The sequence below is a fragment of the Typopeltis vanoorti genome, chromosome 2 (assembly GCF_054136105.1).
Source record: "Typopeltis vanoorti isolate ZY-2024b chromosome 2, IOZ_Tvanoo_1.0, whole genome shotgun sequence".
Lineage (NCBI taxonomy): Eukaryota > Metazoa > Arthropoda > Arachnida > Uropygi > Thelyphonidae > Typopeltis > Typopeltis vanoorti.
This window is the reverse complement of record NC_143550.1, coordinates 33,395,194-33,421,831: the sequence shown is the minus strand read 5'-3', so window position 1 is coordinate 33,421,831 and position 26,638 is coordinate 33,395,194. Positions and strand designations below refer to the sequence as shown.

General features: G+C 35.0%; 1 protein-coding gene across 1 annotated transcript in view; it reads left to right on the top strand.

The window, feature by feature from the left end:
• LOC150108910 (sugar phosphate exchanger 3-like) overlaps window positions 1-26,300 on the top strand; it is a 136,860-nt gene extending 110,560 nt beyond the window's left edge. Inside the window, exons 11-14 of the mRNA XM_090404226.1 lie at window positions 10,335-10,410; window positions 16,570-16,769; window positions 17,534-17,599; window positions 25,950-26,300. Of these exons, the coding sequence (XP_090260352.1) occupies window positions 10,335-10,410; window positions 16,570-16,769; window positions 17,534-17,599; window positions 25,950-26,096 (489 nt within the window). The 3' untranslated portion in view covers window positions 26,097-26,300. The remainder of the gene's footprint in view (window positions 1-10,334; window positions 10,411-16,569; window positions 16,770-17,533; window positions 17,600-25,949) is intronic.
• Window positions 26,301-26,638: the final 338 nt, after the last annotated feature.

Genomic DNA, 26,638 nt, shown 5'->3' with positions numbered 1-26,638 from the left:
GAGATGATGGCCCAGGTGCATTTTCGAATGGGTTTTTAATCCATTTAATTAGAATTCATCAAAATCATCACAATAGTATTTTTTGAAATGAACTTTCAACATTATGAGATGAAGTAGGCAGCTTTTTATCACTATTGGAAGCACTGGATTATCAGTGTCTTGTACCATTGACACTAGAGTGGGGAACATGTCTAGCGTGTCACTTTCCATACTGTGTCTCCAGAGCTCTAAATTTCTCATGAATGCCTTAACTTAGTCATTCCAAGAAAGTGCAGTTGCCTCATTCCTTTGAAGTGACGTGTTGAAAATATTCAGTTTCTTAAATATATCGGTGAGGTAAGTCATTTTCAAAAAAAAATCCTTATTGCTGAAACCGTCTCCCAGTGAGTGGTTTTCCCCCATTTAAAAAACAAAGCACCTCATGTCTTAACTCAAACATTCTCTTTAATACCTTGCCTCTTGAAAGCCATCAAGCATTACTAAAAAACAACAAAGCAGTGTGTTCGGCACCCATTTCTTCACACAGCATTTTAAAAAGTCTAGACTTCAGAGGATGATGTCAGAGACTTCAGGGGTGCTTAAGGGTCAAAGCTGTATAACTGACAGGAGACCTCCACATAGCCTTTAAAGGAATGCAGAGAACTGACCAAAGCTTCTGACCTAATGTCCAATCCTCACCTTCTCATGGTGCACCCTGTTGAGTATCTATCTGGATACTGAACGAATGAGGAAGGGCTGACAATTTGGGATTTAGCCGACCAAATTGTAATTCTTATTGGCTTAAACCAAATTACAAAATGATGGTACAATATGACAAAATTTCATGCCGACTGGGGCGTTGCCCGGTTAAACAAGGCCCCCATTGTTTTTACCAGGGCAAACAGCGAAAAGTCAGCTACTGGAACAAATCTGAAAAAGCACCCCAACTCAACATCAACAGAGTTAAGGATTGGTACCTATCAATATAAGAAGCCTGAATGGCAAAGAAATGGAGCTAGCTGAGGAATTAGATAAGTACCAGATCAACATAATAGGGGTGACTGAAACAAAAAAGACAAAAACTGGTGAGATCTTTTTGAGCAATAAATACAAAATGTTATATTCAGGCAATCACAATCAAGGAAAAGGAGTAGCCATTGTATTTAACACTAAATACGAAGCTAATTGAATGGCAGGCAGTCTCAAGTAGTGATATGGGCAAATATGAGAATGGGGAACTGGACAGTGACACTTATTTGTGCCTATGGTCAGACAGAAGGTTCTACTAAAGTAGAAGTGGAGGAATTTTTTGAGGATTTAGAGAAAGCATCTGACACAATGAAAAAGGAAAAGTTGTGGATCTAAATAGCAGAGTAGGAAATGATTGTCAGACATCCCAAAATATTTTGGGAAAATTTGGAGCAAAGCTAATAATAATGGTAAATATTTGTTGGATTTCTGCTCAGGACATGGACTGGTTATTATTAACACTATGTTCCAAAATAAAAATGTGCACAAATTCACATGGAGAGAAGAGACAAGAAATAAGAAAAGTCTCATTGACTATGTTATTGTTGATAGCAATGTTTTCTTCTTTTTGCAGGACACCAGAGTGTACAGAGAATTTGAAATTGAAAGTGATCACTATTTAGTCTTGAGCAGGATAAAATTGAATTTCATATTGAAAAGAATACAAAAGTTTTTATTCTTTTCAATATTCAATTGTAAGAAAGTTTTAAAGCGAATAAAAGTTGAGCAGCTCTCAGATGTGAACTGTAGACTAAAATACACAAAGATTATTGAAGAAAAAATGAAAGAGTTTGAGAACAGGAACCAAACTTGAGAGATTCACTGGCAATCCCTGAAGAAAACCTTGATCGATTCATCCAGAGAGGCATATGGTGAAGTTGTCTGCAAGGATAGAAAACTCAGAACTCCATGGTGGACACAGGAAATTAAAGAGGCAGTGAAGGGAAAGAAGAAAGCATATCAAAAGTTCTTGGCAAATAAGTCGGCTTGTGCTCTTAGAGAATACAGAGACAAATGTAAGAAAGCTAAACACTGTGTAAAACTAGCTAAACAAAAGTCATGGGAGGACTTTGGCAAGAATATAGAAAATAAATATCAAGAAGGTGGCAAAATATTTTGGACGTTGTTGAAGAAGCTTAGAAATGGAGGAAAGAACTAAATGAAACAAGCAGTGATGACAGCACAGTGATAAAAAAAAAAACACTGACCAGGCATGCCGTCAGGAATACATATCCATACTCGAAGTTGAAAAAGCCATCAAAGACTTGAAATGTGGAAAGGCAGCAGGAGTAGATGATATTTGACTAGAAATGCTGAAGTATGGTGGTATAAAAGTCTTACAGTGGCTGCACTGCTTAGTTCAGAAAGCCTGGACAGAGGGACGAATTCCCGATGATTGGAGTAGAGCTCTAATAGTACTCGTATATAAAAAGGGAAATAAAACTGAATGTGAGAATTACAGAGGTATTTCCCTACTGAGTGTTCCTGGTAAGATATATGCAAATATACTTGAGAAACTCTTGTGGAGAATTGTAGAAGAAAACTTGGTGAAGAACAAGCTGGATTCAGACCAAATAGAGGCTGTCAGGATCAGATCTTCACTTTACGACAAATAGTGGAGAAATCATGGGAATATAAGAAAGATATCTATTTCAGTTTTGTAGATCTGGAAAAGGCATATGACAAGGTGCCAAGAGAGAAGCTATTCAATATGCTACAGTTATATGGTGTCAATGGGGCATTATATCAAACAATACTTAGTCTTTATTTGAGTTGTGAGTCAGCAGTTAGAATTGAAGGAAGTACAGGAAGATGGTTTAATGTTAAATCTGGTGTGAGACAAGGATGTACATTATCCCATCTGTTATTCATTATCTATATGGATCACATTATGAAGGAAAGTGGTATTAAACACGATGTCAAAATTGGAGATGCTAATGTCAGTTCGTTGCTTTATGCAGATAATGTTATACTTCTAAATAAATCTGCTAAAAGTTTGCCAGATTCCCTGACTAAATTGAATAACTGTTGTAATAGATATGGTATATGGTATGAAGGTCAGCATTAAAAAGATAAAGACAGTGAAAATAGGTAGAATTGTTGAACATATCAACTGCATTGTGAACGGAGGACCTGTGGAACAAGTAAAACATTTCACCTACTTCGGCACGATTTTTAGTGAAGATGGTAAATTAAATATAGAAATAGACAACAGAATCAATAAAGCTGGTATAGTAGGAAGTCGATTGAATAAATTCATATGGAATAGGAGAGAAATTAGTCTGAACACTAAATTAGCTCTATACAAGACAGTGTTCAAACCAGTTTTAACTTATGGATCTGAGAGCTGGGTCAGAAGTGAAACACTTGACCAAAGACTAGAGACCACAGATATGAGAATCCTGAGAGAGAGAGATTAGAGGTGTGACCAAATGGCATCAATGGCAATATCATATTAAAAACAAGGATATTATTAAAGAACTTGACGTTGTCAGCATCCAAGAATGCTTTAGCAGAGCTAATCTCAAGTGGTATGGTCATTTAAACAGAATGGGTGCGAAAAGATTGTCAAAACAAGTGTTCTCTGCCAGGTTGGCAGAAAAATGACCCAGAGGAAGACCAAGATATTGGTGGATTGATACGGTACAAAGTGCCTTAGACGATGGAAATATAAAATCTGAAAATATTGGAGTCTTGACAAGTAACAGACTAATCTGGAGGAAAATTGTAGATAGGAAGTTAGTAATGATGTAAATTTTTCATGTAGTACTATCATATCCTGTACACACCCCTTGAGAGTACATGGCAGGAATTTGATGATGATGACTTCATAGGTTTTATTTTGATAACATTGATGGTTTTTACAATCATCTGCAACACATCATGAATAGGTGGACTGAGTTTTTTAGCTGTCAGAGCCTCCCAATGTAATTAACTGCTTTGGGAGCACCAGTTTTAATTTTTGCTTGTAATCCAGCACAGACTCCAGACATTGAACGAGCTCCATCTGTACATATACCAGTGCACTTATCCATTGATATATCATTTACATTAAAGAAAGCATTAATCATGTCAAAAAGACTTTCAGCTGTTGTTGTTTTTAAGATAGGCTCACAGAAAAGCAATTTTTCTTGTATATTACACTCATCAACAAAACGAATGTATGCAATCAAATGAGCATCTTTATAAATATCAGTCGCTTCATCCACTTGAAGTGCAAAGCAGTTGTTATGCAACTTTTCAATTAACTGCTGACGTAAATCATCAGAAATATCTGAAATTCTTCTACAAACTGTGTCATTAGAGAGGGGAATATTATTTTTCAATGGGGTGCTTAAGGGTCAAAGCTGTATAACTGAGAGGAGACCTCCACATAGCCTTTAAAGGAATGCGGAGAACTGACCAGGGCTTCTGACCTAATGTCCAATCCTCACCTTCTCGTGGTGCACCTGTTGGGTATCTACTTGGATACTGAACGGACGAGGATGGGCTGGCAATTTCGGATTTAGCCGACCAAATTGTATTCTTATTGGTTAAACCAAAATATAGAATGATGGTACAACATGACAAAATTTCATGCCGGCTGGGGCGTCGCCCGGTTAAACGAGTCCCCCGTTGTTTTCGCCAGGGAACCAGGGCGTACAGCGAAAAGTCAGCTACTGGAACAAATCTGAAAATAAACCCCAACTCAACATCACCAGAGTTAAAGATCGGTACTATCAAAGTAAGAAGCCTGAATAGCAAAGAAATGGAGCTAGCTGAGGAGTTCGATAAGTACCAGATCGACATAATAGGGGTGACTGAAACAAAAAAGACCAAAACTGGTGAGATCTTTCTGAGCAATAAATACAAAATGTTATATTCAGGCAATGACAATCAAGGAAAAGAAGGAGTAGCCATAGTATTCAACACAAAATACGAGGCTAATCTTCTTGAATGGCAGTCAGTCTCAAGTAGAGTAATGTGGACAAATATGAGAATGAGGAATTGGACAATGAGACTTATTTGTGCCAATGGTCCCACAGAAGGTTCTACTTAGGTAGAAGTGGAGGAATTTTTTCAGGCTTTAGAAAACGCAACTGACACAATGAAAAATGAAAAGTTGGTCCTTGTTGGGAATCTAAATGGCAGAGTAGGAAATGATTGTGAGACATACAAAAATATTTTGGGAAAATTTGGAGAAAAGAGCAAAGCTAATAATAATGGCAAATATCTGTTGGATTTCTGCTCAGGACATGGACTGGTTATTACTAACACCATGTTCCAACATAAAAATGTGCACAAATTCACATGGAGAGAAGAGGCTAGGAATAAGAAAAGTCTCATTGACTATGTTATTGTTGATAGTGATGTTTTCTCCCTGGTGCAGGACACCAGAGTGTACAGCGGATTTGAAATTGGAAGTGATCACTATTTAGTCTTGAGCAGGATAAAATTGAATTTCATATTGAAAAGAATAACATGTAAGAAAGTTTTAAAGCAAATAAAAGTTGAGCAGCTCTCAGATGTGAGCTGTAGACTAAAATACACAAAGATTATTGAAGAAAAAATGAAAGAGTTTGAGAACAGGAATCAAACCCTGGAGATTCAGTGGCAAACTCTGAAGAAAGCATTGATTGATTCTGCCAGAGAGGCATGTGGTGAGGTTGTCTGTAAGGATAAAAAAATCAGAACTCCCTGGTGGACACAGGAAGTTAAAGAGGCAGTGAAGGAAAAGAAGAAAGCATACCTAAAGTTCCTGTCAAATAAGTCAGCTTGTGCTCTTAGAGAATATAGAGACAAATGCAAGAATGCTAAACACTGTGTAAAACTAGCTAAACAAAAGTCATGGGAGGACTTTGGCAAGAATATAGAAAATAAATATCAAGAAGGTGGCAAAATATTCTGGAGGTTGTTGAAGAAGCTTAAGAATGGAGGAAAGAGTGCTATAAAAGGAATTAGAGATGATAAAGGTGACATGAAAACGGGAGAAAAAGATATTCATGAAGTATGGAGTAATTACTTTGAAAAACTGCTAAATGAAACAAGCAGTGATGACAGCACAGTGGTAAAAAACATTGACCAGGCATGCAGTCAAGAATACATATCCATACTTGAAGTAGAAAAAGCCATCAAAGGCTTGAAATGTGGAAAGGCAGCAGGAGTAGATGATATTCGAACTGAAATGCTAAAGTATGGTGGTATAAGAATCTTACAGTGGCTACACTGCATAGTTCAGAAAGCCTGGACAGAGGGACGAATTCCCGATGATTGGAGTAGAGCTCTCATAGTACCCATATATAAAAAGGGAAATAAAACTGAATGTGAGAATTACAGAGGTATTTCCTTACTGAGTGTTCCTGGCAAGATCTATGCAAGTATACTTGAGAAACGGTTGAGAAAAATTGTGGAAGAAAAGCTTGGTGAAGAACAAGTTGGATTCAGGCCAAATAGAGGCTGTCAGTATCAGATCTTCACTTTACGACAAATAGTCGAGAAAGCATGGGAATATAACAAAGATCTGTATTTAAGTTTTGTGCGATCTGGAAAAGGCATATGACAAGGTGCCAAGAGAGAAGCTATTCAATACGCTGCAATTATATGGTGTCAATGAGGCATTATATCAAGCAATACTTAGTCTTTATTTGAGTTGTAAGTCAGCAGTTAGAATTGAAGGAAGTACAGGAAGATTGTTTAATGTTAAATCTGGTGTGAGACAAGGATGTACCTTATCCCCTCTGTTATTCATTATCTATATGGATCACATTATGAAGGAAAGTCGTATTAAACATGATATCAGAATTGGAGATGTTAATGTCAGCTCTTTGCTTTATGCAGATAATGTTATACATCTAAATAAATCCGCTACAAGTCTGCAAGATTCTCTGACTAAATTGAATAGCTGTTGTAATATATATGGTATGAAGGTTAGCAATAAAAAGACAAAGACAATGAAAATAGGCAGAATCATTGAAAATGTCAACTGTGTTGTGAATGGAGAACCTGTGGAACATGTAAAACATTTCAGCTATTTAGGCACGGTTTTTAGTGAAGATGGTAAATTAAATATAGAAATAGACAAGAGAATCAGCAAAGCTGGTATGGTGGGAAGTCAATTGAATAAATTCATATGGAATATGAGAGAAATTAGTCTGAACACTAAATTAGCTGTATACAAGACAGCTCTCAGATCTGTCTTGTATACATTATTTAAAACTGGTTCAAACCAGTTTTAAATTATAGATCTGAGAGCTGGGTCAGAAGTAAAACACTTGACCAAAACTAGAGACCACAGATATGAGAGTCCTGAGAAAGATTATAGGCGTGAACAGATGGCATCAATGGCAGTATCATATTAAAAACGAGGATATTAGGAAAGAACTTGGCATTGTCAGCATCCAGGAATGCGTTAGCAGAGCTAATCTCAGGTGGTATGGTCACTTAAACAGAATGGGCGAGGAAAGATTAGCAAAACAAGTGTTCTCTGCCAGGTTGTCAGGAAACCGACCCGGAGGAAGACCCTGATATAGGTGTATTGATAAGGTACAAAGTGCCTTAGATGATAGAAACATAAGATCTGATAATGTTGGAGTGTTGACAAGTAACAGGCTGATTTGGAGGAAAATTGTAGATAGGAAATTAATAATGATGTAATTTTTTTCATGTAGTTCTATCATATCCTGTACACCCCTTGAGGGTACATGGCAGGAATTTGATGATGATGATGATATTTTTCAATTGTTGTGCAGAAGAGTCACCCAACATTGTTGATACCATGTCAGTCGTTGCTGGGAAAATAAGTGTTTGTGCAATTGTGCTGATTTTATACCTCTTAAAGTTGACTTTATTATGAACACTTGATCATGAAGCGTTTCCTGAATAGTGATATAAATGAAGATACCAGTGCTCCTTCAACTAGTGGTGGGAAAGAAACTACTCTGTGGAAAAACACGTAGCACTCAATTAGATTATTACAGATGCCATTTAATTTGAAAGGAACTATTTCTTTCAAGATGCTCTCTAGGGATCGGATAAAAATGAAAATAATTCAAAGAAGTCTGGCTGAATGTGGTCTTATAATCATTATCTTCCACATCTTTGGCAAATTAATTCAACCATACTTGTGGTTAGGGAGGTGCTTCATGGTTGATGCTGATTCTGAAAATATTCTCTCAATCTTGTAGAAACTTCTGTGAATCACAGTTGTCTTCTTCCATCTAATCATATGTTCAAGATATCTAGAGTATGGTCTTCAACTCCTGACTTACCATAAAGATGATTACAAATGTAGATTTTATGTTTTTCAAGGTGGATTTGTTAACTGACAAACAGTTTGTCCAAAATAAGCTAAGTTGCTTGCGCAATAAACTTTATAATCCTCAGAATGTGCAAGAGGATGAAGCTGATACTTTAGGAGAATGGGTGAAGGTTGTTAGCTGGAGATGGGGGGAGGGAGATTTGAAAGTGGCATGGAGATTATATTTACAAATAAACTTTAGCTTTTCTTTTTTAGATGTAACCTGAATATTAGGAATGGGGATAGTTTTGCTACAGTCTTGTGTGAGATTGGGACATACAGCATTTTGTCAAGTTGTGGCAATTAACTAAACTCTTGCAAATGTTCTAGTTCATTGGTAGGAGCTGTATATCATTCTCTGTAGGTAAAGTGCATTCTTGGACTTTGGCTGTTTAAATTGCTAAAAATGTATCTAAGGCATATCATGAGACCAAACAGCAAACACATTATCGTCTGTATAGCACAACTAAATGGTTGATTTTTGCATAGCTTTATTGAGTGCTTGGTTTTTAGAAATTCCATGTAGAAATTAATACCCTCTTTCATTCCTGTAGTTAATTTCTGTATGGAATTTGTAAAAAACCAAGCACTCTGCATAACTACTCATAACCAACAACTTCTTTACACTATGTAGATGAGTTTGCTGTTAGCCTCGTGACCTAGACACGTTAGATATATTTTTAGTACATTTAATTGATTTCATCCAAAAATACACTTCACTATAGAAAAAGAAACTAACATCTGTCTTCCCTTACAACTAGCTACCAAATGGCTCATTATCCTTGTCTGTTTATATAGGAACTCCCCACACATACACTAATATACTTACATAAACAATTGCACAATGACCCATCCCATTAATGTACGCTTTGAAACACATATGGAACTAGGGCTAGTTATTTGAATTACACAGTTCTTGTTGCTGAACTGAGGTTCCTTCATAACACTTTTAGCCAATGCTAAAATGCTTAAATAATAAACAAAATACAAAATAGTCAAATTAATGCAGCTAGCAAGTCTGGCTACATTAATTTGCCAAAGATCTGAGAGACAGTCATTCTATATCTGATTTATCATGATTTCTATGAATTAACTTTGTTTTTGGCAGCCCCTAGAGAGTGTGGCATTAGTTTCTTTTGATTGTAATTTGTGCTTTGAAGATGCAGGTTAAAAATACAATGAAATATTAGTAATTTCAGTAAATTATTTATTTTCTTCTGGTGGTGTTTATATCGTGAAGCACTGTTATGAATATGGAATAGAATGTCTTTCTGCACATGAGGTAGAATGGTTTTTTTCCCCTCTTAGGGAAAAGAGAGTTCAGCACAAGATAGAAATGAGGAAAGATTGGTGATTGAAAGATTAGTAGGAAGAAGTTACTATAAAGAAGAGCAGAAAGAAAGTTTTTCTATTAAAAGCAGATAAGGTTTTTTTTTTGGTTCAAGGATGCTCATCTTCATCCTGAACACTCATAAATGCCACTTAGTAAATAATTTTCTCACTTCTGAGCATTCTTAGAAAGCTGTATAATATAGAATATTATGAGCAATACTCCTCATATTTTTTGAGCACACTGCCTCTGCATACATCATATGTCAAATAGTTTGCCATGATAACTGTGCACCTGTTTAACTTGGTACCACAGAAAGAACTTTTTATTTCTGTTATGAATTGCAGCAGCTCATTTCAACCACTGTGCCCATTACCAGAGAAATATGCCAAAACTGAGCATGCTGTACTGCCAGTAATTGATTTCCTCATGGAAACCTTAGTGCCGAACTGAACTTTAAACATCAGGTGCACCATTTGGTGTGTGTACATATATATACATGTGTGTCACTTTCCAGATGGAATTCACCAATTCCCTCATTAGCTTTACAGATCTGTAGTAATCTCCCCCCATTACCATGCATCTTCCTCTCCATACATTGACAAATTTACAAATACAGTATTTATTATTGTATTATTATTTTTTATAGAATAGATTATCAGAAGATTATATATACATTTATGTGATTGAATTATTTGCACATACTGTCATATTTTTTAGGACAAAATTGGTGCACGATCCCCTGTTGTTGGTTTTTTGTTATTGTTGTCTCCTGTGTCTCTTCTCCTTTATTATAGTAAGTAAATATTTAATATTTTTTCATGATTGAATTATTTGCACATACTGCCATATTTTTAGGACAAAATTTGTGCACGATCCCCTGTTGTTGGTTTTTTGTTATTGCTGTCTCCTGTGTCTCTTCTTCTTTATTATATTAAGTAAATATTTAATATTTCTACAGCTTCACAGTTAGGGATCAACAGAATGTAACAGTAGTATGTGATACAACTTGTACTGGCTATATTACTTTCCAGATTTAAAATGGAAATTATTAATCATGTTCTCCAGAGAGTCCACTGACTTATAGAGGAAATTGTTTTTGCTATTTTCCTTGATGATGAAAAGAGCAAAAAAAGAATTATTCATTGCTAAAACTATAGTTTTCTTGTTAAAGAGGAAAACAGCACAATGAAAGAATTAAATACAGATTTAATATTTAATGATTCCAATGTTTCCTATTTATTTATTATTTATTTTTTATTTTATTTATTTGTGTGTATGATCACAATCATATATTATCCCAGATGGTGTCCCTCTATGATAGAAATTAAATAGTGGAACCATTAAGTCTGAATGTGAGCTGTAACCGAAACCTAAGCTTAAATGCATAATTCTTGCTAAAGAATTTTCATTGATATGTCATTTGCTGATTTGTGAGTGCTGTTTTCAGAAAGGAATTCAAAGTTCAGGATATAATTAATGCTTAGAAATTCACTTTGAGAATAACTGAAAAATAGTTACACATAGCATTTTCCAAACATCAGTATTTTGTTGCCGAAAATTCATGCAGATATTTGATGTTAGTATGACTTTGTTTAATTAGAAAAAAAGTATATTTGGAAAGGTCCAAATATATTTGTTTTCCTAATTAAGAAAATTATGTAATTATTTTAATTACAATTGACTTATAAATATATATAGAAATATTCTACTGAAATTAAATTGTGGTATCAATCAGTTTGTCCTTTACTTCTCTGAGAGTGTCATTTGAGAATTCCATTTTACTCTCATTTGAGAGAGCTAACATGTTGAGAGAAGGAAAGCAAAGTTTATCTGTACTGGCTTTAGTATATGTCTTTTTATCTTGATTTGTTCTTATTTGAGTGTTGTTTTTGACTCATAGTGGACTATTCCCCTGTGATCAAAGAAACACTAGCATGATCTTGAACTGCAAACACGACATGCGTGCTGTTTTCAGACATTGTGAACTTAGGGGGGGGGTTTCCACTGCATGGTGTGGCATTTTGTTTTGGAATCGTACTGGAAGCACCAGGTTTCATCACTTGAAATTATTTTCAAAAACATGCTTATCTGCAGAAAGATCAGTTGCAACTTGAAGCTGCTGCTGCTTTTGTTTGTCTGTCAAGATCCGAGGCTCAAACTTCGCAGAAATCTTTTGCATACCCAGTTCTTTAGTTAAAATTACCTTGATTGTTTCTCGATTCATTTGCAATTCATCAGCCATTAATTGCACACTTAATCATCTGTCTTCTTCAAGTGTTGTCATGGAACTTTTTTCTTTCTTTTGCTGCTCTGGAACATTTATTTATTCAAGCCAGTCCAATCCTTAATGTCTTCAAACCACATTCTCCTAGGTCTACCTCTCCCTCTTTTTCCATCCACTTTCCCTTCTAATTAGATGTCCAAAATATTTCATTCTTTAATTATTTTCATTAATGTTCTTTTAATTTTTGCTTTCTTTAAAACATCTTCATTTTCTCCATCCATGATATTTTCAACATTCTTGTGATAGTTCACATTTCGAAAGCTTCTCATTTTTTCTCTGCTTCTTTATTTAGAGTCCATGTTTCACTGTTGTAGAGACTTGACCAGATATAGTATTTTATTAATCTTTTCCTTGTGTCTATGTTAATGTCTCTGGATGTTAGAACAGTTTTCATATCAATAAAGGCTTTTCTTGTTATCACTATTCTTCTTTTTATTTCTTTAAGGGAATTTTCTCCATCGGTAAACATTTGCCCCAAATATATAAAAGACTGAACCTGTTCAATTTTCTTTTTGTTAATTTCTTTTTTTAATTTCTTATTTATTGGTTCTTTTGATATAATCATGCACTTTGTTTTTTTAGGTTAATAATTAATCCCATGTCTAAGCTTCTGTTGTAAATTTCTGTGACTAAGTTTTGATGATCATCTTCAATTCAGCTATAAGGACTGCATCATCTGCATATCTGAAGTTGTTGAAGTTCCTACTCCCTGACTTTACACCCTTCAATTCTGAAATATCTTTAAAAACTTGCTCACTATATATATTATACAGTAAGGGTGATAAGACACATCCTTGTCTTTTTAATTTCAAAGTTTTTCTTGCTATCTCTATTCAGTCAGAATATGCATTTTTATATCTTATTGAGGCTATTTGATTCCAATATATATTTGTAATTATACGTAAATCTTTTCCTTTTAACCCATTATTCTGTAGGATATGTATTAATTTCTTGTGATCTATTGAATCAAATGCTTCGGTGTAATCAATAAAACAAAGATATGCTTTTCTGGTTATCGAGGCTTCTTTCACATAATGTTTTCAAATTGAAAATTCCTTCTCTTGTACCCTTTGTCTTTTTGAAAACCTGATTGAGTGTCTTCTATTTCTATTGACCAAGTGCCTTTTATTCTTTCTAGGATTATTCTCAGTAGTAATTTTGTAACATGGCTTGTTAAACTTATTAGTCTATATTCTGAGCATTCAAAAGTTCTTGGAATTTTGGGAATAGTGACAAAGATGGATTTCCTTAGATCATCAGGGATGTATCCTGTATCATAGATGTTATGAAAAATGACTTTTAGGTCATTAAGTGTGTTTCATTTACTTTCTTTAACAATTCAATAAGGATCTGGTCAGGGCCTGGTGTTTTACCTGTTTTCATTTGACTTAGAGCATATTCTATTCATATGTAATTGGTCCATATTCTGTATGTCTGGTGCATCTGTGCAATCAGAGTCAGAAGATTATTAAATATTCATTTAATGCTAATTGAATTATGTTAAATTAACTATTCCTTCATTAATAAAATAAATTTGTATCCAATTGGCTACTAAGCCTGACTGTCCAATCCTCAACAAACAAACAAATTGCATTTTTGAATCCTGCATGAGTGTAGATGTTTATGAATTCAGCTAGATGATTTCCATCATCTCATTTTTCTAGCTCCATCCTGCTTAATGGAGACATTTAATAATGAATATTTAAATCATCTGTCAGACCATACCAATTCTCATACTGTTCACATTTGCATCCATCATTTCTGTTTTTGGCTGCCTACTTCTGGGATCATTGTTCACATCTTCTCACCCACCTTTGAATCTCTTATGCCACTCAAAGACACTTGACTTTTCCAAAGCATCCACACCATATGCCACTTTCAACAGTTCCACCATTTCAGTAGCAGTTTTGCCCATTCTCATACAAAATTTGATGTTAACATGCTGCTCCAAATTTTGATCATTTTTACATCAAAGTTTACACTCAGATCTTTTTTGCAATAGCCAACTAGCAAATGACTATTGGCTTGAGGTTTATGCATGCATTAGTTAAAACATGTGCAAAGATGATTACTCATGACTTTAATCAAATCACCACATGGGTGACACTATGTGGCTGTTCTAGGAATTAAATTGTCGCACCTTATACAAAGAAACATGTTACACTACAGTCTACATGGTATGCTAAAGTTAAATTAATTTGGTCAATCATTAAAATGACTGGCCTGACCTCTGGTGAAAAAAACCTAACTACATCAACACTACAGCAGGACTGTAGTGTTGATGTAGTAAGGATTTTTTCTGTTCTGTTTTTGTCTGCTTCTGTTCATCCATCAAGATCGGAGAACACAAACTCTGCCAAAATCTTTCACATCTCCAATTCTTCAGTTAAAATTACCCTGACTGTTTCTTGATTCATTTTCAACTCGTCACACACTTAATCGTCTGTCAGACCGTACCACATCTCGCACTCCGTTCATATTTGCATCCATCATTTTTGTTTTTGGCTGCCCACTTCTGAGATCATCGTTCACTTCTTTCCCACCTTGAATCTCTTATACCACTCAAAAACTTTTTCAAAGCATCCACACCATATGCCACTTTCAACAGCTTTAAATTTACATTCACATTCAACCCACTTAAGTTCTTCCAATTTTCCAGCATACACTGAGCAATATTTTCAATGCTTATTGGCTGCTATCCATACTGTTTTGTTCTAATTTATGCCTGTACTTATAAGAGTAATTATGTGAGAGCATGTTGCTCTCTAGCTTAATTTATTTTTTGTAACCAAATGGATAATAATAATAACAAGAATGTAGTGTTGATGTAAGGTTTTTTTCGACCAGAGGTCAGGCCAGTAGTTTTAATGTTTGACCAAATTAATGTAACTTTAGCATACCATGTAGATGTAGTGTAGCTTGTTTCTTTGTACATATGTGCATACACCAGATGGTGATCTTAATGTGAAGGTTGAAACATCGAGTGATTATTTTGGTTTATGTTAAACTGAAGTTTTTACTTTAACACGGTAGTTGTTTCCATAATTTGTATAATGAATTTTGATAACCGTGTAACCATGGAGGAAAGGGTTACTTTTATTCTCTTGAACTATTTGTGCAGAAATGGACATGGAGAAAATTTAAAAAATCAATGAAAAGAAAAATCGTATTTTTTTTGTGGAGATAAAGTTTATCATTATTGTCAATTTCTTGATATGTATCCTCAACGGATGTTCAGGCTACTGTGACAGCACTACATGATTAAATTTATATTATTATTAATCTCTTATCCACAATTTTCCTCCAAATTAGTCTATTACTTATCAGCACTTCAATATTGTCAAATCTAACATTTTGTGCTTCTAAGGCACTTCTGACTGAATTAATCCACCTAGGTCTTTCTCTGGGTCTCTTTCCTTTTTTCTTTTCTTTTTTGATGCTATCTGTTTCACTCCTCTAATTTTTCTCAGAACTCTCATATCTGTAGTCTCTAGTCTCATCAAGGGCTTTATTCTAATTACCTCTCAGATCTATAACTTAAAACTGGTTTGAACACTGTATTACTGCTAGTTTGGTGTTTTGGATAATTTCTCTTATTCCATATAAATTTATTCAGCTGGCTACCCACCATGTCTGCTTTGTTTATTTGTCTATTTCTAAATTTAACTTGCATCTTCACTAAAAACTGTGCCTAGATAGCTGAAATATTTTACTTGTTCTTTAGGCTCTCCATTCAGAATGAAGTCGATATGTTCGATGTTTCTGCCTATTTTCATAATTTTGGTCATTTTATTGAGATTTCCATGCCAAATTTGTTAAAGCTGCTATTCAGTTTAGAGAATCCTGGAGACTTGCGCTAAATGTTAGACTTGGTGCCTACTTTATTTTCTCTAAGTAAACTCTGTTATAGATCCCCCCCCCATAGATTCCTTGTAATTTTGTTCTCTCATGCTTCGGACAAATGGGATCTTCTATTGGGAAGAAGCTGCAAGTACGTCAGTCCTACATTCCATATTATAAAAACTCCAGAAGTTGGTCTTGCTTGGCAAGGAGTCCACATTGACCATGGTATCTTCTGGTTCAAGACTTCTCTTTTATCAATGCTATTTTAAATTTGGGCACTTATTCAAAGAATGCTAAAGCATTAAGGCATTGCCCTGACTTGAACTGGAATGATTGTTTCCTTTCCAAAAATTTGGGAAGGTCTGATCTTTATTGTAAACAATAACTACCTTTGTTTTAAAAATCATACTGTTTATCCTTAACAACCGTATATCTGTTGGACAGTACCACTCTAGCATGCAGCTTATTTCTTTTGAAATCCACTTGTTACTCTAGCTGTTCTAAATTGACAGTTGCACTGAAGATTATCTTCAAGTTTCAGATTGAAATATTTGTTACCATATATAACTTTGGGTCTACATGTTTTTATATTGTGTTTTTCTGTCACAAGTGCTTCTAAAAACTTGGTTATCGATTTCTATGATTTCTTTAGTCCACTTGTAATAAAAAATATGCTGTAGTAAATAACTTTTTTTTCATCTTCTGTCACAGTCATATAATTGTATTAAATTTTTAATATCTTTAGCATTTTAAAATGTGACAATAACTTTTTAAAAACATTCATCATAATATTTTTAATATTATTTTTTTTTTTTTTTTTATAAGTTGCTCCTAGTGATATAGTAGTGAATGCCGTCTTTATGAGCATAGCAGGATTCTTTGTTGGAGGAGCATCAAATCTTATAAGTACTGCAATTTCAGCAGATCTAGGTCGACAGAAAGAGCTGAGAGGAAATAGTGAAGCTCTGTCTACTGTGACAGGAATTATTGATGGTACTGGAAGTGCAGGAGCAGCTATAGGCCAGGTATAGTTCTAATTGGTGTATTTTTAGAAAGAAACACCTCTTTTTACAGTTCAACCATTTCACTTTTATATTTTACTTATAATGAAACTTCAGAATAAAATTTTTAGTTATTAATATAATTACGGCTATTATAGCCTGTTTTTGTTTAGGAATGTCCCTTATTTTAATACATTGGCTAACATTACTCAAAAAAGGGTATATATATATATTTTTTTTTAGGGCATTATGGATGAGTATAGAAGGCAATATGGCAGAATAAAAGAGGTGGAAAAAATTTTGTACATACCTTGTTTTTGGTTCTATGATGCCTTCCAATTCCAAGATCTTTCTGAAGGTTGTTTATAAATGGGGGGGAAGCGTTTTGATGCGGGGAAATAAATAAAAATGCCGCGTCAAAACACACCCCCATATTCCCCCCTCTCTCTCTCTTCCCTCCCATCCCCGTTTTATAAACAACCTTCAGCAAGATCTTGGAATTGGAAGGCATCATAGAACCAAAAACAAGGTATGTACAAAATTTTTTCCACCTCTTTTATTCTGCCATATTGCCTTCTATATTCACCCATAATGCCCTAAAAATATATATATACCCCCTTTTTGAGTAATGTTAGCCAATGTATTAAAATAAGGGACACTCCTAAACAAAAACAGGTTATAATAGCCGTAATTATATTAATAGTGTTTAAGAGGAGTAACATTGGAATTTTCCCAGAAACTATACTTAAAATTTTTAGTTTTCTATCTATTCTTTCATTTTTTTCTAGCTTCTGATTCCTGTGATTGAAAAGAAGTTAAGTTGGAAATTTGTTTTTTATCTTTTTATGCTTATGGTGAGTGAATATTCTGTTTTTGTATTTTGTTTTTAATGGCTTATATAAGTAATTGAAATGAAGAAATATGTGTATAGCTCAAAGTAAGCATTTTACTTGATCATTAATTTGGTTTAGCCTCTTTAGTACAGTGGTTAACGATGTCTTTTGGTTGGAAAGATTTGGATACGATACAAGAAACTTTTATAAGATTTTCAACTGAAGGTGAATTGATAAGGAAAAAACTCCACATCCTCATATGGATGTGGAGTTTTTTCCTCACAGAAAATAATTTTTCATCCCACAACACAGAAAACCAGCCAGAAGAACAGTGCAATTAAGCCAGTCCTTGCAGATCTCATTAACCTCATTGTTGCAGTAAGTCCTGTCTCATCTTCCTTTTTCCTGTTAAGTTTAGCCTGTCACAGTCAATAACTTGGCTTCTTTGAAACCTGATTACTGCTCATGATAAAGTAGTCAATCTTATTTGCATTGTCTTCTATGTCTATAAATTGCATATGTTCTTCTAGCTGAATTTGCTGTTTTATGGCATGAAAAACCAAGTTTCTGGAAGGAACATCCCTTACACATTCATATGAAACTGGCTAACTTACTTTTAATTGAAAAGCTTTGATAAAGGTTCTTTACTAGATGGGATTCAAAGCCAGGTCTTACCAACCAGATGACATTGTTGATACCAACTGGGCCATGGAAACTCAGTTAGGTTTCTATGAAGCCAAATTACCTGGCAATAACAGGCCATTGAGCATAATGTGCTCAATGGCATGTTATGAAATTAATAGATGAAAACTTCTTTTCATCTATCACTAAACTGATGATCATTGCAAAATATGAATTATATTTTAAATGCATTTATTATATGCCAAGAAAGATGATATATAAAAAATGCATTCAAATTATGGTATGGTACAATAAAAAAAAAAAAAAAAAAGAAAAAAAAAGCAGTACTGAACTTCGACTGCATGCACATTAATAGAAGAGCACATCTAGAGTCTCTGCCATTACATTTAGCTGTAGCAATAGTGTTGACATTGAAAGGAAAGAAGTTTATTTTTGAGCATTATTTTCGTTCATACAGAGTTCGTAGAACAAATGGTCCAAGCCTATGACATATAAATAAAGATATGAAGAAATTATATTCTTCGTTGGATCCTTTATTCTAGTGTAAGCAAACAAAGTTTGCTCATGAAGTAATATCATGGCAGGGCAACTCATATATAGAGGCTAATGACTTCACATCAATTGCCTCAATCATTGGCTTCTATACAGGTTGCCATGTCAGGAAGTTACTTCATGCAGAAACTTTGTTTTCTTACACTTGGATAAAGGATGAAGCCAAGAATATAATTTTTTCTTAGCATCTTTAATTTATAATATAATCAAGTGGAAAAACTTTCAAAGCCTATGACATGTTTGTGAGCAGTTTGTTCATCGTTTCCATAAGCATACCCCAAGCAATAGTGTCGTCATTGCCTTAATTGAGAGATTCCGACATAGCACAGTGTTCTGCCACTATGCAAAAGGCATTTAGGGAGACCTTGAACTGTTAGCACAAAGGAGAATCACAGGCATGTATGCTGAGAACCAGTGTTACAGTCTCCTAAACACAGTCAATGCCAAACAGCAGTAAAACTTAGGATACCCAAGGCAGCACTGTAGAAAATTCTTAAGGAGCTAGGTATACCTTTTCGTGCATCATTGAGGTGGGTCAGTGTTTAACAGCAATGGATTATGCTGCACAATAGACATTAGCCAGCATGCACAGGAATACTGTGCATGCTGGCTAATGTCTATGGAGATCCATCCTTCCTCCATGTTTGGATCTTGGATGCAGCTTATTTCCATCTAATCGGTCATGTAAACAGGCAAACCTACAGATTTCTTGATTTCTCGAGAACTGAATTTGTGAGAAACCTCTTCACAGCAAGAAGGTCACTGCATGGTGGGTGGTTTCCAGCCATGGCATAACAGACCCTGCTTTGCTGAAGAGGGTGGTGTAACTATCACCTTGCATAGTGAATGCTACATCGTGAATGTGTTGGTTCTGTTCACTCAGGATTTGCATGCAAAAAGCATTCCATTTTGTGCACATATATTCCAACAGGACAGATCAACCTGTCACACATCATGTGGTTCTAGTGCCTATTTATCAGAACACTTCCTCAGGAGGCTTATTTCGAGGTTCACAGAATTCCATACCCTTCACTTTGTCCTGATCTCACATTGCTTGATGCCTTTGTTTGGTGTATTGAGGGAATGGGTATTCCACCATGACCTGCTTTCAAACCTTGATAAACTAAGGGATAAAATTACACATGTCCAGTAGATGTCCCAACCGTTGTTCTCCAAGATGACAGAACCTTCGCATGTGCAAGGAACCTGTCTTGAAAAACAAGGTGCCAATTTTGAGCACATAATCTACTGTCATTAATGCTTTATTAGACCGAGATTCTACTGATATATGTGGATTCACATATCATCTGATGTAAACATATTTCTTTGTTAATAACCCATTTATTCCATAACTGTATAATTCATATTTTGACTATTAAAATATCTGTTAAGTTATGTAATTTAAATAAATTCCTATCCTTTTAACATTTTTAACACTTGTTTTTATGTGTAGAATTTCTTCAGCCATGATGGTTTGTGTGTTTTAAATTGATTAATATATATCATAAAATGATGACTTTTTTTAAGTAAGTCATTATTTTATGATGTATCTCTCTCACACACACACACACACACACGTTTTTATGTGTAGAATTTCTTCAGCCATGATGGTTTGTGTGTTTTAAATTGATTAATATATATCATAAAATGATTACTTTTTTTAAGTAAGTCATTATTTTATGATGTATCTCTCTCTCTCTCACACACACACACACACACACACACACACACACGCAGGCCACTAAAACCTTTATGGAGATGTATGTAATCATCACTTACACTGGTCAGTAATCATCAGTAGTATTGATCACAATAGGAAAAACAAAGGATCTTTCAGAGTTCGATAAAGGGCTTATTGTGGGTGCCGATCTGGCTGGAGCCAGGATTTTGAAAACAGCAGAGCTGACTGGTTTCTCATAAGGTGAGATATCCCAGGTGTTTAATCAGTGGAAAAAATAACCCACATTATTTGTCTGTCAGGAATGAGATCACAGTCATCTGAGTATGGACAAACAACTTTTGTGCAGCAATTGACCGAAACATTGAATGAAGGCTCTTCTTGACCCATATCTCACTCAACTATGCACAGGGAATTGAAGAACATCGCATTAGAAGTCGCATGGCTATATGGAAACTACCGATTTCTGCGAAGAACTGAAAAGTTTGTCTGCAGTATTGTCAGGAACACAATGACTGGATTGGAAGACTTGAAAAAAGTCATGTGGTCACCGGTCATGGTAGGTACACCTTGTTCTTGTACCAGAATCAGGCAGGCAGTTTGGCGGGAGTCCAATGGAGTAATGAACCCAACTTGCCTCATATAGTATTTGAATGGTAAACACAATTGAAGGTTCTGGAGGTGGTATCATGGTGTGGGACATGTTTTATTGGTATAAAATGGGTCACCCAGATATTGCTGGAAGGTCAGGTGTCTTCCACGGAATATCTAAACATTATTGCTGATCAAGTCCATCTCGCAATGTTTACTTTTATCTAGCAGATTATAGTTGTTTAATGGATGACACTGCTACTGTCCATCGTGTAATAATTGTTCAGCAGTGGTTCAACGAGCATGACAGCAACTTCCATCATCTTCCCTATCCACCACAAAGCCCTGATCTGAATCCCATTAAGAATGTATGAAACATGTTAGAAAAACAGATAGGGAGCAAAGTCATTCTCTTCCATCAAATCTGAGCCAGGTAAATTAAATTAACTTTTCACAGCTTACTCATGTAACAGAAATTATATAGAAATTATTCAAAAACTTCAGTATTTGAATCAGATGAATCACGATAATGAGTCATAGATCATACGTATATTAGCTCGTATCTTGGTCACAGCTGAAGTATATGTTATTATACTATTAGAGTTCAAAGGTAATCAAATAGTGTAATAGCATAATTTATTAATTAAAAAGATAACTTATGAACAGTAATAGTGATCACTTCACAAAACTTGGGTATTCTGATCGGTTCAGATTTGGACAATTTCATAGTATTTTACACATTTCAAGGAAAAGATGATCGTATTTGCACTTGCTGGAATGGAGTTTTATCTCGTTCCTAAGAACTCTGTGCCTGTTGTCTATGATGTGAGAAGCAAGGCCAAACATTGTTGATTCCAAAAATGTAATATAGTCATTACATTTTCACATTATATTTTTCAGTTCTAATCAAGGTTCTGCCTTGATTAGAACTGAAAATAGGAAAATTTCAAAATAGGAATGATGACATGAGCAGGATACTTGATGGTAGGAAGGAATACAGTTTCTGAGCTGGTTTGAAGGAAGCATGTAGATTGCATTTATGAAGAATCCTTGCTATTTGTTCTGAGGAAGTTCCTTTACGGTGAGATATTGAAATTCTTTTCACATCGTATTTTAGTCTGGTAGAAGGATAATTGTCAATTTTTTAAATGGTAGGTTTGTTGTATTCATTACATATCAGATTGCTTGTAATTTTATTTAGTTCATCTAACGAAAGGGGATGTGCTTAAGGGTCAAAGCTGTATAACTGAGAGGAGACCTCCACATAGCCTTTAAAGGAATGCGGAGAACCGACCAGGGCTTCTGACCTAATGTCCAATCCTCACCTTCTCGTGGTGCACCCTGTTGGGTATCTACTTGGACTCTGAACGGATGAGGATGGGCTGGCAATTTCGGATTTAGCCGACCAAATTGTATTCTTATTGGTTAAACCAAAATATAGAATGATGGTACAACATGACAAAATTTCATGCCAGCTGGGGCATCGCCCAGTTAAACAAGGCCCCCGTTGTTTTCGCCAGGGAACCAGGGCGAACAGCGAAAAGTCAGCTACTGGAACAAATCTGAAAATAAACCCCAACTCAACATCACCAGAGTTAAAGATCGGTACTATCAACGTAAGAAGCCTGAATAGCAAAGAAATGGAGCTAGCTGAGGAATTAGATAAGTACCAGATCGACATAATAGGGGTGACTGAAACAAAAAAAGACCAAAACTGGTGAGATCTTTCTGAGCAATAAATACAAAATGTTATATTCAGGCAATGACAATCAAGGAAAAGAAGGAGTAGCCATAGTATTCAACACAAAATACGAGGCTAATCTTCTTGAATGGCAGTCAGTCTCAAGTAGAGTATTGTGGGCAAATATGAGAATGGGGAACTGGACAATGAGACTTATTTGTACCTATGGTCCCACAGAAGGTTCTACTAAGGTAGAAGTGGAGGAATTTTTTGAGACTTTAGAAAAAGCAGCTGACACAATGAAAAATGAAAAGTTGGTCCTTGTTGGGGATCTAAATAGCAGAGTAGGAAATGATTGTGAGACATACAAAAAAATTTTGGGAAAATTTGGAGAAAAGAGCAAAGCTAATAATAATGGCAAATATCTGTTGGATTTCTGCTCAGGACATGGACCGGTTATTACTAACACCATGTTCCAACATAAAAATGTGCACAAATTCACATGGAGAGAAGAGGCTAGGAATAAGAAAAGTCTCATTGACTATGTTATTGTTGATAGTGATGTTTTCTCCCTGGTGCAGGACACCAGAGTGTACAGCGGATTTGAAATTGGAAGTGATCACTATTTAGTCTTGAGCAGGATAAAATTGAATTTCATATTGAAAAGAATAACATGTAAGAAAGTTTTAAAGCGAATAAAAGTTGAGCAGCTCTCAGATGTGAGCTGTAGACTAAAATACACAAAAATTATTGAACAAAAAATGAGTTTGAGAACAGGAATCAAACCTTGGAGATTCAGTGGCAAACTCTGAAGAAAACATTGATTGATTCTGCCAGAGAGGCATGTGGTGAGGTTGTCTGTAAGGATAAAAAAATCAGAACTCCCTTGTGGACACAGGAAGTTAAAGAGGCAGTGAAGGAAAAGAAGAAAGCATACCAAAAGTTCCTGTCAAATAAGTCAGCTTGTGCTCTTAGAGAATATAGAGACAAATGCAAGAATGCTAAACACTGTGTAAAACTAGCTAAACAAAAGTCATGGGAGGACTTTGGCAAGAATATAGAAAATAAATATCAAGAAGGTGGCAAAATATTCTGGAGGTTGTTGAAGAAGCTTAAGAATGGAGGAAAGAGTGCTATAAAAGGAATTAGAGATGGTAAAGGTGACATGAAAACGGGAGAAAAAGATATCCTTGAAGTATGGAGTAATTACTTTGAAAAACTGCTAAATGAAACAAGCAGTGATGACAGCACAGTGGTAAAAAAACACTGACCAGGCATACCATCAGGAATACATATCCATACTTGAAGTAGAAAAAGCCATCAAAGGCTTGAAATGTGGAAAGGCAGCAAGAGTAGATGATATTCGACCAGAAATGCTGAAGTATGGTGGTATAAATGTCTTACAGTGGCTGCACTGCATAGTTCAGAAAGCCTGGACAGAGGGACGAATTCCCAATGATTGGAGTAGAGCTCTCATAGTACCCATATATAAAAAGTGAAATAAAACTGAATGTGAGAATTACAGAGGTATTTCCCTTCTGAGTGTTCCTGGCAAGATCTATGCAAGTATACTTGAGAAACGGTTGAGAAGAATTGTGGAAGAAAAGCTTGGTGAAGAACAAGCTGGATTCAGGCCAAATAGAGGCTGTCAGGATCAGATCTTCACTTTACGACAAATAGTCGAGAAAGCATGGGAATATAACAAAGATCTGTATTTAAGTTTTGTCGATCTGGAAAAGGCATATGACAAAGTGCCAAGAGAGAAACTATTCAATATGCTGCAGTTATATGGTGTAGATGGGGCATTATATCAAGCAATACTTAGTCTTTATTTAAGTTGTAAGTCAGCAGTTAGAATTGAAGGAAGTACAGGAAGATGGTTTAATGTTAAATCTAGTGTGAGACAAGGGTGTACATTATCCCCTCTGTTATTCATTATCTATATGGATCACATTATGAAGGAAAGTGGTATTAAATATGATATCAAAATTGGAGATGTTAATGTCAGCTCTTTGCTTTATGCGAATGATGTTATACTTCTAAATAAATTCGCTACAAGTCTGCAAGATTCTCTGACTAAATTGAATAGCTGTTGTAATAGATATGGTATGAAGGTCAGCAATAAAAAGACCAAGACAGTGAAAATAGGCAGAATCATTGAAAATGTCAACTGTGTGGTGAATTCAGAACCTGTGGAACAAGTAAAAAATTTCAACTATTTAGGCACGATTTTTACTATAGATGGTAAATTAAATATAGAAATAGACAACAGAATCAGCAAAGCTGGAATGGTGGGAAGTCAATTGAATAATTTCATATGGAATATGAGAGAAATTAGTCGGAACACTAAATTAGCTGTATACAAGACAGTGTTCAAACCAGTTTTAACTTATGGATCTGAGAGCTTTGTCAGAAGTAAAACACTTGACCAAAGACTAGAGACCTCAGATATGAGAGTCCTGAGAAAGATTATAGGCATGAACAGATGGCATCAATGGCAGTATCATATTAAAAACGAGGATATTAGGAAATAACTTGGCATTGTCAGCATTCAGGAATGCGTTAGCAGAGCTAATCTCAGGTGGTATGGTCACTTAAACAGAATGGGCGAGGAAAGATTAGCAAAACAAGTGTTCTCTGCCAGGTTGGCAGCAAAACGACCCAGAGGAAGACCAAGATATAGGTGGATTGATACGGTACAACGTGCTTTAGACGATAGAAATATAAGATCTGATAATGTTGGAGTGTTGACAAGTAACAGACTGATTTGGAGGAAAATTGTAGATAGGAAATTAATAATGATGTAATTTTTTTCATGTAGTACTATCATATCCTGTACACCCCTTGAGGGTACATGGCAGGAATTTGATGATGATGAACAAAAGGGGATCAGAAGAACAGAACATATGAGCTCTATATACAAGACTCTTGATGATACTTATTTTTTGTGATGAATGATGACGGGAAGATGGGAAATCTGAATTGAAACTTAAATCATTATTTTTTTAGTTTTCCCATCCCTGCTGCTGACTATGAGTCATCTTTAAATATTGCACAGTTGAAAAGAAATAAAATGTCTTGCTTAAACATCAAAGGAACAATAATTCCTCAAAAATAATGTGTATATTATATTATTTATGTATTTAATTTCTTGTACATGCATTTTAATTGATTGGTATTAATGCAGATCTTGAAAGTATTTTGAGCAATGTTTGTTTCTCTTTTAGACTGTTCTCACCTTATTGTGCATCATTAAGATTGTATACCATGATCTTCAGGATCTCTATAGGCGACGAAAAACTAGAACAGTATTAGCCAGAAATTTATTAGTTAATGCTGAAATAGGAAGCTCCAGTGAATGCCATAGTAGTTAACTCTAACTCATAATTAAATTTTTAAACTGTAAAGAATTTTTTAAATTATTGTCTGGACATGCGTTTTCTACATTTTGTATATATATATATAAGTGTGTTTATAACTCCTCACTCTCTCTCTCACGCATACAATATAAGATGTATATTCTCATGGGGAACATATTCTCTTATAGTAGAACTGAAGAATAAAATTTTCTTATTTTACTTTTGTTTAATCGCTATCACTTTTTTTTATGAATTACGTTGTAACGTAAAAATTATTTTTGGACGAAATGAAAACAAAGTAGTGAAAAAAATTCTACAGTATAAATTCAAAATGTATGAATATTTCCTTGAAAGCTTGTTTCAGTATGATAAACCCACTAGGTTACAGGGATATTTGGATCTTTCTGGATGAATAATTTGGCCACAAGTTAATTGAGACCTGAGTTCAATTACTATTTTAGACAAGAAGTTTGCTACACCTTTTTTCCCTCCAGAAGTTTGCATAATTTCACTCGATGTCATCAGATGTCAATATGACCACACTGTACCTCGGTGTG